This window comes from Zootoca vivipara, chromosome 14, assembly GCF_965207765.1.
Source record: "Zootoca vivipara chromosome 14, rZooViv2.hap1.1, whole genome shotgun sequence".
Lineage (NCBI taxonomy): Eukaryota > Metazoa > Chordata > Lepidosauria > Squamata > Lacertidae > Zootoca > Zootoca vivipara.
Genome location: NC_142597.1, coordinates 42,453,150 through 42,473,156, shown reverse-complemented (window position 1 = coordinate 42,473,156; position 20,007 = coordinate 42,453,150). Strand labels below are relative to the sequence as shown.

Sequence of the window (20,007 nt, the reverse complement as noted above, 5' to 3'; positions counted from 1 at the left end):
CCAGTAGCAGTTTAGTCATGCTGGCCACATAATAATAATAACAATAATAATAATAGTAATAATAATAATAATAATAATAATAATTTATTTATATCCCGCCCATCTGGCTGGGTTTCCCCAGCTACTCTGGGCGGCTTCCAACAGAAAAATAAAACACAGTGATCTATTAAACATTAAAACCCTCCCTAAACATGACCTGGAAAGCTGTCTGGACAAACGCCTTCTCCCTTGGCCTGAAAAGCAAGATTAGCACTGCACCCCATAGTTGCCTTTGACTGGTCTTAACCGCCCAGGGGTCCTTTACTTTACCATTGGAGGAAAAACAGGATGGAAATAAACTCCAGTGATTAAAAACTTGCACAAACTGCCCATATGTTGCCAGGTCAGATTCAGTGTCCTTGTATAGTGGAACCTCGGTTTTCGAACGTAATCCGTTCCAGAAGTCCATTCAACTTCCGAAATGTTTGAAAACCGAGGATCAAAGGGCTGTCAGCAAGTTCAATGGGTGAAAAATGAGAAACTTGCCTTGGATGCCATTCGACTTCCAAGGCACGTTCGAAAACTGAAGCATTGACTTCCGGTTTCCGGTGTTCGGCTATTGAAACGTTCTGCAGCTGAGATGTGCGAAAACCGAGGTTTGACTGCATTAATTTACAAGGCCCATAATAACTTGAGTCCAGGATATCTTATGGGCCATCTGGATCCTTGACGTTCCTGTTGGTCATCCCTCATGGCTCAGGTGCATGGCTCTTAACTGCTAGAAGTCCCAGGGCTGTTTTGCAACCTACACACTCTCCAGTAAATTCATTAAAGTTGCTACCGGTAGGTATTACTTCAAGACTACCTTGAAATGTGTGGGCTGTGGATTTCAGCATTACAGTAATTTCAGAATATCATGTTGGAGTTGCCTCCCCCCCTCCCCCACATCCATTTCCTCTTTGCAAAATGGCAAATTACTACAGATTTCTCAGTAGGGAACCAGAAGGAACCACACATGCACGATTCTTTGTGAGGGAGTTGTGATTATAACCCAGGAATTGATTCAAGTTTTTAAAGTTTTTCTTTGTACTTAGTAGTATTATCACAGCTAGTACACTTTCTTCCAAAGTGCTAGGCATTGTCAGAATTTTCCTAGCTTGAACAAGGTTGTTGAAAAGGGCCACAGGCAATTCTAATCTCCATGGCAGCTAAACGTGATGGTTTTAACACAACAAAGTTTCCCCTCTTCTCTTCCTTAGCTCCGCTAAAGCAGACCTCGGAGGGAGGTTCTTCAGATTTCATAAAGATTGTGGTGAAGATTGGCTTTATATAAATAATGAAGTGTCAGGATGTGCCTTGCTAATTGCTTGCCAACTCTCTTGCTTTTGGTAAACTTGTTGGCTATTCCTTTTGGCATTTCAGTTCCCTCTGAACTCTACAATCCCCTCTTCCTGCCTAATGCATTTATTAGTATTAGTAGTATTAGTTGCATTTGCAGGCCACCTTTTCCCCAAAAAAGCTCAAGGTGGTGTACCTGATTTTCCCTCTCATTTAATCCCCACAACAACCCTGTGAGGTAGGTTAGGCTGAGAGGCAGTGACTGGCCCAAGGTCACCCAGTGACCAACACTCGAGCCACTGCACCACACTGGCTTGCCAACTCAGGATTACACTCAATGGATTGTGGGCCCACAAAAGATTATGCCATAATAAATTTGTTAGCCCTTAAGGTGCCGCAAGGCTTTTTGTGGTTTTAACGTGCACTTTTCTCACATGCAAGAGCAGCTGTGTTCCCTTTTCTTTGGGTCTGTTCTTCCTTGGAGAAGGAGGTTGCTGTCACTGGATCTGTGTCCCTGAACCTCATAGATGAAACTGCGAAGAATATTCTTTATTACTTTCTACCTCTAGGGATTCCGCAGCACAGAACCAATTTTGGTGACTCTTCAGCCTTCGTTCAAATCAGAATATGCTCCCTGCGAAGCCACCACCCGAGATAAGCCTTTAGAGTCTTCCATAGTGTTCTTGTGTTGTGTTTGTTGCCACGAATGCAAGTGTTTAACATTACACAGCAACTTCGTTTAATTAAGCACGCAACCAAGACAGTCAAGGGAGCTGTCGTCTACTTGGGCTGGGTGGCTTCAGTGTTCCCTTTACGGCAGGAGCTCATTAGTGCCTTTATTGGGGCCTATGGGAAACGAAATGGAGACTTTGGTCACTCGGATGTTTTGCACAAACACAGTGCCTTGAATGAAGACAAGATTCCAGGATGCAAAGTTTCCCGTTTGTATATTTTATCTGATATGGGAAGAACGTGTAGTGTTGATGCTTATCAGCCACTACACCACACTGGTTACCGGAGTGGTTTAGCAGCATTTTTTTAAAAAAAGAAAGGTTTGTCAGCATTTTTAAAAACAGCTCTATCATACCAAGTGTGTTCGGGTCTGATTTCAGCAAGCTAGCCAGCGCATTGATCCTTTTAGCTTTTTCTTGCACTTTTATCCCGCCTTCTAAGCAGCTCAGAGTTGTGTGCTTGGGGTTTATCCCCATACATCCTCACAGCAGCCCTGTGGCGTAGGCTAGGTTGAACAGGAAGATACTGACTGCCTTAGGGTCACCCAGCAAGGAGGGATTTAGCCTAGATCTAGCACTCCTGTTCACTAACGCCAAGCAGTGCATCTTGTATACCTTATTTATAGGTGGAAAATAAACTATTCAAAACCCTAGTTTCAAGTCCTTGAAGAACCAGTATGTAAATGGTCAGTAGCGATTGGTGCATCACATTTTCCTACTAATTCTGAGGCTGGTGTGAAAAAAAGCATTCTGCTATTCTCTATCTTTCAGAATTGTCAGAAATCTCAAAGTGTGTGTCATTATGTTAAAATCCACCCACCGAAAGCATTTTTTTTAAAAAAAATGTGGCAGAATCAGCAGGGTTTCTGGAGAGGCTGGAGGAGCAACTTGGGTTTCATACAACATCAGCCCGCTGCATTGCAGATCCTACATCATTCACAGGCCACAAACAGAGAGAGAAATACTCTCAGCTGAATTAATTCTAATGCACTGGACTGTTGGAGAACAATGGATAAAAAGTTAGGTTACTGTGGCCCCTGGTGGCAGAAAGAAGTACCACAGCCTAAATAAAAAATGTCCCATGATGTGCTAAGCCAGGGCTCAATGACATTTTCAGCCAGATCTGGAATTTATAAGCAAGTGCTGTAGGCATCACCCCCTCTGGCTATTTCTCTAGCCCTGGAACAGCCCCCTGCTACAAGGGGAGCATGCGCTCAAGGGATCTGGGTAAAAGTGAGATCCAGTGGAATTAAACAGACCCTGGAAAAGAACGTAGAGGTGAGAGAGGAAGTGGGAAAGAGCGTCACTCTCTCAGCCTCTTTCAGCTCCATGTACTTTTTGAGGGAGGAAAAGGTAGCGGCCCTCACCACATCATGATTGAGGGGACAGTGGGTGGGAGGCTTAGAGGCTTTGCAGGCACCACTGCACCCATGGGTGTCTCGCTGACAACCCCTGGGTTATGCAGATGTCTAGAGAACTGAGGCAGTTTCCGGGTTTAGGGAAGTTGTTTTTTTTTTGTATTTAATGTTTTATTATGGTTTTATATTTGTTGCAAGCCCCCCAGAGTGGCTGGGGTAACCCATTCAGATGGGTGGGGTACAAATAATCAATCACCCATCTGTGTCTATCTAAACATTCAATTTGTACAGGTGGCCTAAATTTGTGCAGGTGCACATTTTGAGGCTGAAAAGCTCCCTCCACTGTGGTTTATAAGGAGAAAGGAAAGGACTTATTTCCTGCTCTCTGGTAGCACTTGTGCAGTATATAGCAACAGAATGCTCACATTACACTCTGCAAGACTTGTAGGGTTATATAGCATAGAGAAGGGGGGCAGGGAGAGAAAGGAGATATTTATCTTTATCTCGCCTCTCCTGAAATGCCTCCCTTGCCTGTCAGGCCTGAATGGGACCTCAGGGTTCCTGTTCCAGTCTGGCTGGAGCTCTGTTCTGCCCTCAGAACGGCAGGCGACATGGACTGAAACCTAAGCTGCATATTTTTTTTTAAGGTTTGGGACACTTCTCTCCATGCTGCCACACCCCCCCTCAAAAATAAAGAAGCTCAAATTTGCTTTCTGCCTTCAGTGCAGTTGACGTTGGAACCGATATGCTGGAACTTGACTGCCACTTGACGAAGGATGAGCAAGTTGTCGTGTCTCATGACGAGAATCTGAAACGGTCGACCGGGGTTGATGTCAATATATCAGACCTCGAATACTCGGTAAGTTGAAATAAGCACCCTCTTCTTTCCTCCACTGCTTATGCACTCCATAGGTCATCAGACTCCAACTCCTTGCAGTTTGGGGTTGGTTTGTTTACATGATTTACAGTGGTGCCTCACTAGACGAATTTAATTCGTTCCACGGGTCTATTCTTATAACGAAAAATTCGTCTAGCGAATCCCATAGGAATGCATTGATTTTATTTTAAAAAATTGCCCATAGGAACAACATTTAATTGAATTTCAATGCATTCCTATGGGGAACCGCCCTTTGCTAGATGAATTTTTCGTAAAACGAATTCGTCTAGCGAGGCAACCTCCGCTAGAAAAATCCTTTCCTTAAGCGAAAATTTCGTCTTACAGGGGCGTTTGTTTGTTAAGCGAGGTACCACTGTATATGTTGCTAAATTGACGGCATAACTCGATGCTGTTTGCATACAAATCATGGGACTCATAGTACAAAAGGTCTAGAAGGCTGTCTGTAAGACTTAGAAAACAGTTAATAATGTGCTTTAAGTATTCTAAATATAGAAAAACAGTGCAGAAGGTCACATCCACAGTCCTGCAGATCTCCCCTGCTGAGGCTTGCAGCTCGCTGAAGTAGCTAAGAAGGCTGGTAATGGACATGCCCATTTGAAAAACTCACATCAGGCTCTGATATTATAAAATGCAACACAGTGGCGGGGAACCTCTGGCCCAGGGGTCAAATGTGACCCTCTAGCTGCCTCTGTCTAGCCTTCTGAACTTTCCATACCCCTTCCCTGGCCCTGCTCTGTACCACAAATATTTTTGCCTGGCTGCAAGGTTGATCATGCCTCTTGCTTTTCTGGATGGAGCGTACAGAGGGGTGTGTGAAAATGTGTGTAGAAAACTAGCCTACTGTACATAAGCAAGATCTGTGTTAGTTGTTCTGCTCACTTTTGCCTCTGGCTGCACCACCAGTTGGCATGGTGGTCCTTGGAAGGTTCCCTTAGGCTACAAAAGGTTCCCTACCCCTGATTTAATGGGAAAGCAAAGGTGGGATTCCTTCAGTGGTGAAAATGGATTGTATGTTTTTTCTGGAGCTCCATAATGGTAACACTGGTATTTCTTTCCTCCCTTGGATGCTCTGCAGTGGTCTCCTTGTTTCAGGATCTTTCTGTTGTGCTTCCTCTTAAGCTGGTCAGCTGAGGCGCGGAGGGCTCCCAGCACTCAGCTGAGCAAGCCTCCATCCCACTCCGGTAGCTCTCCCTCTAGGAAAAAAGCACTGTATTTGATTAGTTCTTCTATTTAAAAGTCAATTTCTAGCCTAATCTTCCTCTGCAAATTTGTTTGTGTATGTTTAATAACATTCCCCCCTCGTTTACTTCCTTCACAATAAGACCAAACGTTCTTTCTCTGCAAAGATTACTCTTGTTCCTGTGACTTAAAAATAAATTCCAGACAACTCTTCTCTAGATATTTCTTTCCAGAGCGCCTGATGTGTAAGGTCTGAGAGGTTGAAACAAGGCTGTCTCTGGATGATGATGATGCTCAATCAGTTTGTGTAAATCGGCATCTGTGTGGAGTTAATGCATCCATGTCTTTTTTATTTATTTAAAGGAACTCCCACCCTACCTCTGCAGATTGGATGTGACATTCCAGAAAGGTAATATTTGGAAGACCTTACCACTTCTGAATTGTTGTTGTTGTTGTTGTTGTTGTTGTTGTTGTTGTTGTTGTTGTTCATGGCATTGTTGGGTTTCTTTATCCTGAACTTTCTGTCATTGGAAGTTGCTGCCAGCCAGTGTAGGCAATGCTGAGCTGGGTGGACCCGGTGGTGTGACAGCAGCTTCATACGTTTACCCAGCACCAAATCAGCTTTGTTGCCATGTAACATGTGAAACAACTCTAGCTCTCCCCGTTACAAATGAGGGCAGCTTGCGGGTGTCCCCAGCAGCAACCACATTCTGCTTGTGTCCATCAGAGTGCCATTGTGAAGGTGAAGACAAGCGCATCCCTCTCCTGAAAGAGGTATTTGAGGACTTCCCCCACACTCCTGTCAACATAGACATCAAAGTGAACAATGACGTACTGATTAGAAAGGTGAGACCCCCCCACCCCACCCCAGTCTGGTTCCTCTCAAAAGCCCATTTGTGTATTTCATCAAACTGGGAGAACATTCACCACTGGTCCTGCTAGCTAGGGATGGTGGGAGTTGTAGTCCAGTAACAGCTGGAGACCCAAGTTTGGGAAACCCTCATCTAGAGAAATAATAAACAATGACTTGAGGACTGAGAAATAACATTAAAGAAACTCTTCCCCATTGTGTAACTGCCAAAAACAAACAGCAGCCCCTCTGTGTTCATATTGATCTCAGGTCTCAGAGTTGGTGAGCCTTTACAAGCGAGAACATCTGACGGTTTGGGGCAACGTCAGTCATGAGATAGTTGAAAAGTGTCACAAAGAGGTAAGTGTCCAGCATTTCATCCTGATAAACTTTCTCCTGTCAATGCTTTTCTCCTGTCCTTCCTCAGGGCCATGTACAGAGTTATTCCTCCCCCCCCCCGCCCCTTGCATTTTATCCTCACAACAACCCTGTGAGGGTAGGGTGGGCTGAGAGAGATTGTGAGTGCCCCAAGATCGCCCACTGAAATCCGTGGCTGAAAGGGGATTTAAAACTAGGACTAGCAGATGCTCTAGCAGCTTTTAATACTATACATGTCCCCTCCCCCTTGGGGCCGTGTGGTAAAGGTTGGGTTGTATATGCGCCAAACGAACTGGCCTTAGTTGTGCATTAATCTTGCTGTGTTTGTGCCTTATTTTATCTCTCACTTTCTATTTCTCCAGAATGCCCACATCCCTATCCTCTTCTGCTTGCGACGTGTCCTGCTCCTCCTCGGCCTGTTCTATACTGGCCTTCTGCCTTTCTTTCCCATCCTGGAGGAGTTCCTGGAGATTCCTATGCCTTCAATCATTCTCAAGTAAGTTGCTTGTTTTGCAGTGGTGCTAGCGGCACAGCGGGGCCAAGCTCACCTGGTTCCTCAAAGCTTTCGCAGAAACAGAAGGAAGCTGCCTTAAAACAGGTCAAATGATTTGTCTTCTGTAAGCCAGTATTGCCTACTCTGAAGAAAAGGTTGTGGAGTTTGGGACTTTTTAGTTTAGAGAAAAGGCAAATAAGATGATTTTTTTTAAAAAAAAATCCTACCCTTGTTCTGTGGTGTCACTCAGAAGCCTTTGGTTGCTTTTTGATTTAAAAAGAAAAAGAAATGCTGAATTCTTATAATCTGTGCATAAATCATGCACATTTATTTCTGTTGCTTTCACAGAATTACACCATTCAATTCTTAATGCTTGAGTACCGTATATTCCGGTGTATAAGGCGACTGGGCGTATAAGACGACCCCCTACTTTTCCAGTCAAAATATAGAGTTTGGGATATACTCACCTTAATGAGTATATCCCAAACTTCCAACGCACACCAATTAAAAATTTTCTGTATCTCTTCCTCTCCCCACTTTTTAAACACCAGTAAATGAAGCCAAAAGAGAGACATCAGTGCTTAAATGCACAGGTGTTTAAATGCACTTACTTGCAGGCATGCTAAGAACTACGGTAGCATTTCATTCGGAGGGAGGGGAGGAGAGGTGGGGAAAGGGAGAAGGGGAGGGAGCCTGCTCCACTGGCACTCTGTTGTTCCAGGCACTGAGGCGAGGGTGGGGGGAGAAAGAAAGAGGCTGCCGTTTTCCGTGCACGCTTTCTTTCTGTGCTTTTCTTTCCCCTCTTCCTGCATGGAAAGAAAGCGGCAGTTGCTTACACACACGTAATTGGGTGCCGCTTTCTTTCCCTGGAGGGAGGAGGGAGGAAAGCTTCGCGTGTCCCCTCTCCCTGCACGCGGCTGCTGCTTTCTTTCCCTGCAGGGAGGAAAGCCCCACGCGTTCCCTCTTCCTGCACGGAAAGAAAGCGGCTGCTGCTTACACGTGAGTAAGCGGCTGCTACTTTCTTTCTCTGCAGGGAGGAAAGCCCCACGCGTCCCCTCTTCCTGCATGGAAAGAAAGCGGCTGCTGCTTACACGTGAGTAAGCGGCTGCTGCTTTCTTTCCCTGCAGGGAGGAAAGCCCCACGCGTTCCCTCTTCCTGCACGGAAAGAAAGCGGCTGCTGCTTACACGTGAGTAAGCGGCTGCTACTTTCTTTCTCTGCAGGGAGGAAAGCCCCACGCGTCCCCTCTTCCTGCATGGAAAGAAAGCGGCAGCCGCTTACACGGTCGCTGCATATGGCGGGGATGCGTCTGCAGGCCGTTTTTGAGCTCCCCCCACTGTATGCGGTGACCGCAGAATCTTATACCCGGCGTATAAGACGATCCCCCAACTTTTGAAAAGATTCTCCTGGGTTCAAAAGTTGTCTTATACGCCAGAATATACGGTAATTTAGTTTTTATACTTGTAAACTGTTTAAAGGCCTATTTTTTGCTTATGAGTTACATAAAGTAATGAACTGCTGTTATTACTCTGCATAAGCTAATTTCTTGCTAAGCACAGAAGGAGCAAGAAGCTAGACATGAAGGTTTGTCCCCAGCTTTTTTTTGGGGGGGGGGGAATCTCATTCATCCACCCTTGACTTCTGAGAGAGAAAGGCTAGAAACCCATATAGGGGTGTCAGTGTGCTCCTTGCACCAGCAGGGATGATAGTAAAAAGGATCCGGGCTTCTCTATATGTTTTTGAAAGGGTGGTGCTCGCATTCCAATTTCCTACATTTTTCATGTTGAAACTGTGTTGCAACACGGCCTTGTGGCCTTTCTCAGGCTCTGAGTGCATCTTCCAGCCGCTTGGCATTGAAGCCCAACCAGCTCGATATCTGTGCTACACTGAGCACGGAACAACAGGAGGCCTCCTGGGGCTGCTGTTGTCGCCGAGACCATTGTGATCCCTTTTCTGTTTTCCCAGTTGCTAACAGCATGTATTAAAAAGGCACTGCTGTAAACATGAGTTCTTCTCTTCTCTTCTTAGGTTGAAAGAATCGGAGAAGATCTCAAGGACTCAGCGGTTTACCATATGGCTTACTGACGCGTAAGGCTACCTGTCCTCCTCTGCCCTTTGTCCTTAGTGCCATCATTCTCCTCTGGAGCAGAGCCTCACCCCTCTCCCCTAATGCAGTGCTTCAAAAGGAGTAACCACCTCTTAGGGCAGTGTTTCTCAACCAGTGTGCCTCCAGATGTTTTGGGACTACAACTCCCATCATTCCTGACCACTGGTCTTGCTAGCTAGGGATGATGGGAGTTGTAGTCCCAAAACATCTGGAGGCACACTGGTTGAGAAACACTGTCTTAGGGCCTGTTTTCAAACGTTATCCCCAACTCTTCCCCTGATCCCACTACTCTTGCTGTTTGGGCTTCACAGTGCTTCCCTGATCCACAGCTCTATATCCCAAATGGTCAGGCTCTTTGCTTAGGCATATTCAAGTCTCCCATGAGCCCAGAACACCCATCTCTGAATGTTTCAGTGCCTCGCTCCAACTAGCCTCCACTGGTGGGTTATTCTTTCTTTTTGCTGCATCTCGGCATCCTCTGGTGCTGTAGAATTACCTGACCCCTCCTTCCCAAGGAGGTTGCCTGTTCATTGCTCTAGCCTTGCCACCTCCCAGTTAGCAGGCACAGCCAGACATGCCACAGGGGCATATCCTGCTGATAATGTACAAAGTGCTGCTTTGGGGAGGAGCCAAAACTCAGTGGCGGAGGAAATGTTTTCCAGGCAGAGAATCTCAGATCCTTTGAAGGATCAGGAAGCAGGTTTGAGAAAGATGTTGCTTCGCCTGGTGAACCTCTCCCAGTCAGAGTAGACAAAGCTGGACTTAAATGCACCTGAGGCCTGGTAGATAATAAAGCCCATCCTGTTTACCCATACTTTTAAAATCATCAGATTATGGCTGCGTTCTGACAACACTTTATTCCGTCTTCCCAGTGTTTCTGTACCGGTCAATTTCTACCTTCTATGTGATCTTTCACACATTGGAAAAGCCACTTCAGAAAATCTAGTGGAATCTAGCGGAGGCTTGACACTCATTTTTCTGTATTAATTTTTCAGGGTGGGGGGATGGATCTGTTTGCACCCTCATAAACTTGAGAATTCATGTTGTCATTTTACATGCTGACATTTGGGGCAGTATTCCAGCTGCATGCAATTCCAGCATACAGTTCTTTCCCGCCATTTGAAATTTAGTAGAACATGGCAATTTTATCGTTCAAAAAGCCACAGTTCCGTAACTCAACAGGTGCCTCAGTGTGAAAGGAACGTTAGAAGACGTTACAGGTAGGTAGCCGTGTTTGTCTGGCGTAGTCGAAACAAAATATTTTTTTTTCTTCTTGTAGCTCCTTCGAGACCAACTAAGTTTGTCATTGGTATGAGCTTTCGAAAGCTCATACCAATGACAAACTTAGTTGGTCTCTAAGATGCTACTGGAAGAAAAAAAAAAATATTTTGTTAGAAGACGTGACAGAAGTGCTAGCGTAATAACCAGTAAAACTAGTGCAATAAACCCCACGTCTAAGTGCAGCTTGTATTGCATTAATTTGTTGGATGCCTAGAGTGCTCTCTCTCTCTCTCTCTATATATATAATCACACCTTTGATAGGCATGTCAATGATCCTACTATCCTGTCATTGCAGATTGTTAATGAGGAAAGCATTATTTGACCACCTCACTGCTCGAGGAATTCAGGTACGGTGTAACATAGATCTTCTGAATTTTTGTGTGGGAGCTGCTCTGTTCTGTTCTCATCTCCAGCTGACCTCAGAAAAGTCTGTTGTAAACGACACATTAAATAACTTGGCATGTGTTAAGTGGGATCCCACATAGTTCACACAAGCGCTACATTGATTCCCATATCCGCTCAACCTGTAGCAAGGGTGGGGAGCCTCCTTACCTCCTTGGGCCAGATCCATATCGGGATCAGCCTTGAGGGCTGAATTTGACAGCTGGATGGCGCCCTCCGCCTGTCAGTCACTTGATGTCACATTGGAACTTCAAAGCACTTTGGAAAGAGCTGCTAAGAGGAAGTTTTTTTCTCCCATATTAGCAGGAGATTGTGTGCGAACCCCTTCCTTACTGGATCTGGTCTGCATGGAATCCTGCCAAACAGAGCACAATTTAACCCCTGCTCATCAGCTGATAGGCAGAAGTTGAATCCTGCTCAGTTTGGCTGTGCACCCTGTTGCCTGTAATAGGTGTACAGCTGATGCAGGATTTAGCCCCACTTTCCCACCCATCAGATGACTTCACAAGCAGGTAGGCATGGGGGACATGGCCTGGCAGGCCCAAAAATTGACCCCTGCTGGCCAAAGGTCTTCCACCCCTGCTTTTTAGGATTCTAAGGAAAGCCAGTATGAACATCCTCTTTCTGATGTGCTGCTGATGCTTCGAAAGTGACTTATCTGATGCCAAAAGATAGTTAACTCCTCCTGACTGACCTAGTACCTGAGCAAGTGACTTCCAGCTCACATTATACTAGCTTTGATCAGCCTGTATGCACAGCCACCATGGAGCACGCCTGTACACTGGAGATCGTGCTTCTGGTCCTCATGACAACAGGGCTGGCTGTTGTTTTTCCACTTAGGGGAAATGTGGATGAGCAGCAATGCTTGACCTTCTCACCTCTGGACAAGCTTCATGCTCTTGTCTTGATCCTCCAGTCTTTTTAAAAACATTTTGAAAAGAACTCTGCCCAGTTCACGCTGGACAGCAACTGTCCCCAGGAGGACAGTTTTCTTTTTGCCATTTTAAACACGTTATGGTGGGGGTGGGTGGGTTGGCTGTTTATTTGGGTTTCGGCACTTGTTTAATTTTGTTACCTTTGTAATTTTTATTTCTTGGTTAGTATTGTTTTTTTGTGTGTGTTTTATATAGGTTTTTAATTTGTTTTTAGGGGGAGGGGTCAGGGCTGCCTGGGAGTGGGTCCCAGCCAACAAAATGGCTGGGGCAGGTTCCACAGGGGGGGGATGCACTGGGACAACCGATCTCAGTGATCACGGGTAGGAGGAGGAGTTACGCTAACACCAGACCATGTCATTACCGAGGAGGCAGGTTTAGTCGTTGTCTGAGGACTATCCCTGCCTCCGGGTCTGGTCCTGACCGGATGGATACTGGAATCAGCAAGGGATACCCACACGACCTGAAGGTGCTGCTGTGCAATGCCAGGTCAATGAGCCATAAGACCACTGCTATCCATGACTTGATCGTGGATGGAGGACTTGACCTGGCATGTGTAACAGAGACTTGGTTGGATAATAAATGATATTGAACTAATACTCTGCTCCCAATCCTCCGTGTTTAAACTATTGCCAATTAAATGTGTCAGGCATCCCCAAACTTCGGCCCTCCAGATGTTTTGGACTACAATTCCCATCATCCCTGACCACTGGTTCTGTTAGCTGGGGATCATGGGAGTTGTAGACCAAAACATCTGGAAGGCCGCAGTTTGGGGATGCCTGCCGTAAGTGATATAGCAGATGATGATAGGCCATTTGGGAGTCTTCTTCCCCCCCTACCCAAATTCCACAGTTGAGCATCTCCGGTTTAGTTAGATCAAAACCGCTATTTTGTAGTTTATCCACACACAAGCCCCCCAGTCATGTTTCCAGTGTTGACCCATCCCTCCAACTTATTTATGCACTGCACACTTAAACTGTGGCATTTGCTCTTGCAGGAGGCAGCGACGGCCACCTCGGGTGGCTTTTAAAAAGGACTGGATAAATTCACGGAGAAGTATTTTCAACAGCTGCTAACCACAATTGTTATCTTCTGCCTCCTCAGTCAGAGGAAGTAGTGCTTCTGAATACCACTTGCTGGAGACTGAGGGAGACTGTGTTCAGGTCCTGCTTGTGGGTTTCCCACAGGGATTTGGTTGGCCACAAGGCCTGATCCAGCAAGTTTTGATTTCTGTTTGACTCCCTCCCTGCCAGCTGTTGAAGAGAAGAGAACAGCACTGATCCAAGTAGTTTGCGATTTATATTTTTGTATGCCACCTTGAGAGAGTTTTAACTCGGAAGGAAGTAAAAGAATATCCACCCCAGGGCAATCGCCCCGGGCACATTTTCATGGGGGGGGACGGGGCGCTTCTTATACCACCCTCCCCAAGCCAGCCCTGCACCGCTTAACAAGACTGAAATCATTCCAGCCTTACAAAGTGGCTCGTGGCTGCCGTTGCATCAGCAGCGAGGGCAGGACTGGTGCGCAGTGGGCTCCTTTTGCCGTCCGCACCCCTCCCCCCCTGGCGCATGTGTGCACCCTGGGCGCCATTAAAGCACCACTGTATCCACCCACTGGCCAATGTGGCCATTTAAAGTAACATAAAAGGAGGGGGAGCCTGCCCCAAAGAGCTTGCCATGTCTGTTGCAACAAATTAAATCAACAAAGCTCAAAACATCAGCAGACACCTTCACGGTACTCTTTTCAGCTCCTGCTAATAATAATATTAAAATACAATAATGTTTTTGTTCAGGCAAACTACCCAGCTTGTAGAAATCAACATGCTTTTTATTCCCCAGCATCTCCCCTTAGGGCTAGGAAATGTCACCTCCCAGGAGAACTGCATCCACTCGGTGTGGACAATACTGAGCTAGTAGGAACATTGGTCTGACTCAGGAGAAAGCAGTTCTCTGTGTTTTTTACCATTATAAATGTTAACTGTATTATAAATTTTCACTGTCCTTTATTAGTGTGTGTGTGTGTGTGTGAGAGAGAGAGAGAGAGAGGAGGGGGGGAGAGACAGAGAATTGCTTAGAGTTTTACCATCAGGCAGTATACGAATTCTGTTAAATAAAAATTAAAAAGTGGGTGACAAGACTAATGAAGGATGAATGTAAGCAAATGCCAGCATTCCTGCTCAGGTTCAGTTTCAGTTGACGCCTTTAGCCCATGGGTAGGCAAACTAAGGCCTGGGGGCCGGATCTGGCCCAATCGCCTTCTCAATCCAGCCCGTGGACAGTCCAGGAATCAGTGTGTTTTTACATGAGTAGAATGTGTCCTTTTATTTAAAATGCATCTCTGGGTTATATGTGGGGCATAGGAACTCGTTCATTCCCCCCCCCCAATCTAGTCCGGCCCCCCACAAGGTCTGAGGGACAGTGGACTGGCCCCCTGCTGAAAACGTTTGCTGACCCCTGCAGCTAAGCCAAAAGAAGCCCTATGCAAAAGTTGTATTGGGAGGCATTAGTGGTCACACATCCATTGTGTGCCTTTTCTCTCCCTCCAGGTGTATATCTGGGTCCTCAACGAAGACGAAGAGTACCAGCGAGCGTTTGATTTGGGCGCGACGGGCGTGATGACGGATTACCCCACGAAGCTGAAGAGCTTTTTGCACACCTACACGCCTGCGCAGCAGAAAGTCAAGGAAGGCTAGTTCTTGCAAAGAGGAAGGGGGGAAGAGTACATGATCCCCGGACGGCACCAAGCCAAGGAGCAGCAGCACCACCACCCCAACACACCGGCACCCTCCTGCCTGGACTTTTCAGTGACACGCGCTCACCCGACAATGAGACGTAGACGCAGCTGGGTTTTATTACCTCATTCTTAAGTCATTACACCTCTTAGAGATTGCACACAGCTATATTTATTTTAAAATGTAAGCGGCATAGTTGTTATGTAAATAGCTTGATGGGCGGGTGTTGTACCCTGGTCCGACGAGACGTTTCTAGGAAGGAACCTGCTGACAGGGCAATTCCTAGGGGTGGTGGGTGTAACTCAACCGTATTTGTTGCTAGCTCAGATTCCACCAAGTTTGCACATGGGAAACATTCCAGCGGGACACTTTTTAATAATAATAATAATAATAACAATAATTTTATTTCGTTGCCTACTCTGTGTAAAATGTTCTTTAGTGGACTGGCTGAGGCAGCCGTAATTGTCTGGTCATCCCACGTTTTCTTAGTGAGGCAGAAAGAGGAAAAGAAGCAAGAGCTGGAAAAATGGACAAGCCGGACCTTTCTCTCTGCTAAAAGCCCCTGTCTGACATCCATGTTTTATTTGCTGAGGACAACTTTGAAGAGGGCGTGATGAACTGTTCCCCGATGGCTACTCCCCCCCCCCCAAAAAAAATCCGGTAGGCTGCTTCAAGCGCTGTTTGACTGCAGACACTGTTTGCTCCATGCGCCATTCCTGCCTCTTGAGCAGGCTATCTGGGCACAGCAAATCTTGGCCAGGGAACTCATGACGGTCAGTCCTCTAGCATAACTCATGAAAGTTAGCCTTCTTTTATGGTGTGTATGTGTGTGTGTGTGTGTGTGTGTGAGAGAGAGAGAGAGAGAGAGAGAGAGAGAGAGAGAGAGAGAGAGAGAGAGAGAGAGAGACCAACAGCGAACCCTAAAACTAGCAATAGTGCTGTTTGTATCAATGTAGGGATGTCTTGGCCAGTTTGTTGTATGTACTGCCGTGGCACACTGCCATGTGTTTTTTAGCCTGAAGCATTTTTGGGAAGGGCTCGCACTGCAGTCATTGACTCCGAGTGCGAGCAGAAGACATATAACAGTAAGATGTGGCATCGCTTTTCAGGGGCTGACGGTATCAAGGGCTGCAACCTTTTTTTTCCCTGGCCTGAATTCAGAATGTAGAAGAAGCTATCGTTCCTGTAGATTCCAGGCTCACCTGCCTTGATAGTCATAAGCCTAGTAGCACATGTTTTGAACCAAGAAGCTGAAATTCCCAAAACAAAGCCTCCCTAATTGACTGGCATACGTAGAAAGAGGTCTCTGCACTTTGTTGGAACACTGTTGCCTCCCCAGGAGAGTTCTGATTTAAGGATTCCAGGAGCAAGTGCTGGATCCGAGGAAAGATCTTAACTTGGCCTCTGCAAGTGTGCTTTGGTTAACTAAGCTGGTTTCCACTCCCATGCACAAGGATGTCTTCTGACCTACTGACATCTGGAGAAAATAGCATCACGTTTACTTTAAAATAAGTCAATAAGTTTTAAATATAAGGGGGTGGCAAGCCACAGAAGAATGGTATGGAAAACCAGTGCAGTTCAAGACATAGACCTAGGTTCAAATACTGTATCAGCTTGATTAAAATAAAAAAAAAATAGCTGGGAAAGTTTAGAGCAGTCACAATCTCTCAGCCTAACCTACCTCACAGGGCAGTTATGAGGGTAACAGGGTATTTAAAACAAAAACAAAAAACACAGCACTGTAGACCACCCTGAATTCTTTGGAGGGATTTGATACAAACTGTGACTTTAAAAGGCCATTTATCTGTAGCATGTATATTCTGAAGTACACTTCTGTGTCGCCTCTCCTAAATTTAGCTTAAACTGTACTGTGAGGGATGTAGCAGTCTCTGGATCAGCGAATTAAAAGATTAAAAAACCTGAACCTCTCTGAGCCATGTCTGTGATGAAATGGTTTCCTTCATTAACCTGAAGACGGTTTTCAAATCGAAAGGGCGCTCCACTACCGCTCTGACATTGCAAACCAGCCGTGCCTGTGCACCTTGGTGGCCTGGCTTTTGAAAGCATTTAAATTCCACTTCAGACTAGCAGGGAAGTGATATTGTTCACATCACCTCTTCCAGTGAACGTGGTGGTTCTTGCCTGCCTGCTACCCTGCGTGAAGCACTTGCCTAGAGAGGGAATCGAAAGCCCGTTGCCACCTCAGCTCTGTTGCCTTCCCCTCTTCCAGCCCCACACTGCACGTTATCCTTGCTACGTTCCTTGGGGCAGAGAGCATGTACTTGCTTATGCTACTCTCTAAACCCTCCGTGTACTCTCATGCTCACTTCTAGGCCGTGGATGTCGCCCATTAGGGTGAATGAGCCCCACCAACCTCAGTCTACCCTCAGCCCAGCCCCACCTCATCTGTTTACCTGCCTTTCTTACAGTAATGGAGAGGCCACTGTCTGTCAACTCTTCCAAGTCTCAGTGTTGCCTTCGTAGAACTCGTCAAGGAGTCTCCCTGACTTCTGCCCTACCAGTCCCACTGGGCACCAAACAGCACTGAGAAAGCTTTTATGAATTGACGTAAAAGAAAAAGCGTCATTTCAAGCCCACTTGACTCCTCAGCCGGAATCGAACAAAGCAGTACTTCTATGCGAGGGACGTTTGTGTTTTAGATTGTTAGCCTGAGTTCACCTAAATGTGCAGTTTCCAAAAATTTGGTAGCCACATACATTCTGAGATGGTTTATTTATGGTTTATTTATCAGCAGGGTCCTCTAGCTCCTTGGGTATTCTTTGCTTCCTCAGCTGCACTCTGCCAATGTGGATTCAAGCTTAATAAGTAAATAAATTGCACACTAGGGGAAATAATAATAATAATAATAATAATAATAATAATAATAATAATAATAATAATTTTTATTTATACCCCGCCCATCTGGCCAGGTCTCCCCCCCCCCCGCCACTCTGGGCGGCTTCCAACACACATTAAAATACAGATTAAAAACTTCCCTAAACAATAATAATAATTTAAGAGAGAGGGAGGGAGGGGGGATCAAACTTGGGCACCAATTTTTAAAACAGTTGTTATGATGGCCAGCTTGCATATTTCAGGCATAGCCAAAGCTGATGGAACAAGCCTTGTTTCCCATAACATCTGGTCCACCTCTACAGACTGTGGTTTAATGCTTCAAACCGACAGGTTGCTCTGAACTGTGCTACGCACACACACACCCTTCTAACCCTTGAGCCATCTTGCCCTGATGCCACTAGAAAGACGCAGCTACCTTTTCTCCACTCTGCAGGTGAATATTTTCCATGGCTTAGCACACCCTGGGACATGTTTATTTAAGCTGCGGTACCTCTCTCTGGAGGACACGGGTGGCGCTGTGGGTTAAACCACAGAGCCTAGGGCTTGCTGATCAGAAGGTCGGCGGTTCGAATCCCTGTGACGGGGTGAGCTCCTGTTGCTCGGTCCCAGCTCCTGCCAACCTAGCAGTTCGAAAGCATGTCAAAGTGCAAGTAGATAAATAGGTACCGCTCCAAGCGGGACGGTAAACGGTGTTTCCGTGTGCTGCTCTGGACACATGATCTGGAAGCTGTACGCTTGGCCAATAACGCAAGATGATTGCTGCAACCCCAGAGTCAGTCACAACTGGACCTAATGGTCAGGGGTCCCTTTACCTTTACCTCTCTCTGCCACCAGGGGTCACAGTAACTCAGTGTTTTCTCCATTACTCTCCAATAGTCTAGTCAAAGTGCATTAGAATTAAATCAGCTGAGAGTATTTCTCTCTCTCTTGCCTGTGAATGATGCAGGATCTGCAATGCAGCGGGCTGATGTTGTTTGAAACCAAAGATGCTCCTCCAGCCTCTCCAGAAATCCTGCTACTTTTTGCCACATTTTTTAAAAAATGCTTTAAGTGGGTGGGCTTTAACATATGCATTGAGATTTCTGACAATATTAAAAGGTAGAATAGCAGGATGCAAAAGGGTTTTTTTGTTTTTGTTTTCAAAAGCCTCCAGGGTACTTTTAAAAGAAAAGTTGAAACAGCATTATCCCAATTGTCCAGAGGCCTGTTCTGCGGGGCTATGGTCTTCCGAGATGTGTGTTTGTTCCTCTTCCTGGGGAAACATGCAGAAGGAAGGTTGATATAAAGAGATTACAGCAGAAGATTCCCTGTAAGGCCTGCTTGGAATTACAGTGGTGCCTCGCTTAACGAATGCCCTGCTTAACGAAGTTTCCGCTTAACGAAAGGTTTTTTCTAGTGGAGGTTGCCTCGCTAGACGAATTCGTTTTACGAAAAATTTGTCTAGCGAATCGCGGTTTCCCATAGGAATGCATTGAAATTCAATTAATGCGTTCCTATGGGCAAAAAAAAATTCAATGCAATCCTATGGGATTCGTTAGACGAATTTTTCGTTATAAGAAAAGACCCGTGGAACGAATTAAATTCGTCTAGCGAGGCACCACTGTAAATGTCACAAGGCAAAGAAAGCTTCCAGGTGCCACAAGACCAGAGGTAAGAGTGAGTGACCCAACGAGTCTGGAGACTGGTTTCTGCATGCCAGCAAACACAAACACACACACACACACACACACACACACACACACACACACACACAGACACCCCTGTCTCGCTTCCCCATCCAGGAAAGCACAAGATAGGACCAGAGTTCAAAGATGCATCTCAGCTAGGCAAACACTCAAAGAAGGCGCAAAGCAGTTCGAGTGAGGGGTGTGGTCTGGGGAGAGTTCTGAAGGCCAGACCCTGAAACCCAGAGGGAAGCATTTGATACCATGGGCCTGAAGAGCCCCTCTCCCAATAAACTGTAATTGGATCTATGCAGAAATAATAGCTTTTGTTCCACACTTTTGGGTTTTAGCCCCCTCAGGCTCAGAGGGTGCATGCATGAAGCTATTCTTGTTTTCTCCCCTTCCCTGGAGGAGAAGTCCTAAACTACGTTCCAGGTATCAAGACAAAACATCTCCCCATATCTGTGATGTTTTGAGCCTTGTTGACGGAGGGATGCTGCAAGACGCAGTAAACTTCTTTGTGCAGAGTACAGACACACATGGAGCCTCTGCTGTAGGGGGGGGGGTGTTTATCCAGCCCAGGTGAGTGCCAGAGCCCATGCAGAAGTTCCCAGGCTCAACCCCCAGCATCTCCAGGTAAGGCTAGGGGAAACTCCCTTGAGAGCTGCTGCCAGCCAGCCAGCGATGGCAACATTTGAGTTAGGCAGATCAATGGTCCTGCAGCAGGAGATGATTCCCAGTGAGGATGACACTGACACGGTTTGCAGGGTCGTTGTGTGCCTTGCAGAGATGTTGTTGTTGTTGTTTAGTCGTTTAGTCGTGTCCGACTCTT

The 20,007-nt window shown here is 46.1% G+C and overlaps 1 protein-coding gene across 3 annotated transcripts in view; it reads left to right on the top strand.

The window, feature by feature from the left end:
- GDPD1 (glycerophosphodiester phosphodiesterase domain containing 1) overlaps nucleotides 1-16,579 on the top strand; it is a 31,309-nt gene extending 14,730 nt beyond the window's left edge. For all 3 annotated transcript variants that reach the window (XM_088657533.1, XM_035140108.3, XM_088657532.1), the window contains 8 exons: nucleotides 4,130-4,265; nucleotides 5,847-5,892; nucleotides 6,211-6,329; nucleotides 6,604-6,693; nucleotides 7,074-7,207; nucleotides 9,231-9,290; nucleotides 10,886-10,937; nucleotides 14,470-16,579. In XM_088657533.1, the coding sequence (XP_088513659.1) occupies nucleotides 4,130-4,265; nucleotides 5,847-5,892; nucleotides 6,211-6,329; nucleotides 6,604-6,693; nucleotides 7,074-7,207; nucleotides 9,231-9,290; nucleotides 10,886-10,937; nucleotides 14,470-14,616 (784 nt within the window). In that variant the 3' untranslated portion in view covers nucleotides 14,617-16,579. The remainder of the gene's footprint in view (nucleotides 1-4,129; nucleotides 4,266-5,846; nucleotides 5,893-6,210; nucleotides 6,330-6,603; nucleotides 6,694-7,073; nucleotides 7,208-9,230; nucleotides 9,291-10,885; nucleotides 10,938-14,469) is intronic.
- The last annotated feature ends 3,428 nt before the right edge of the window (nucleotides 16,580-20,007 follow it).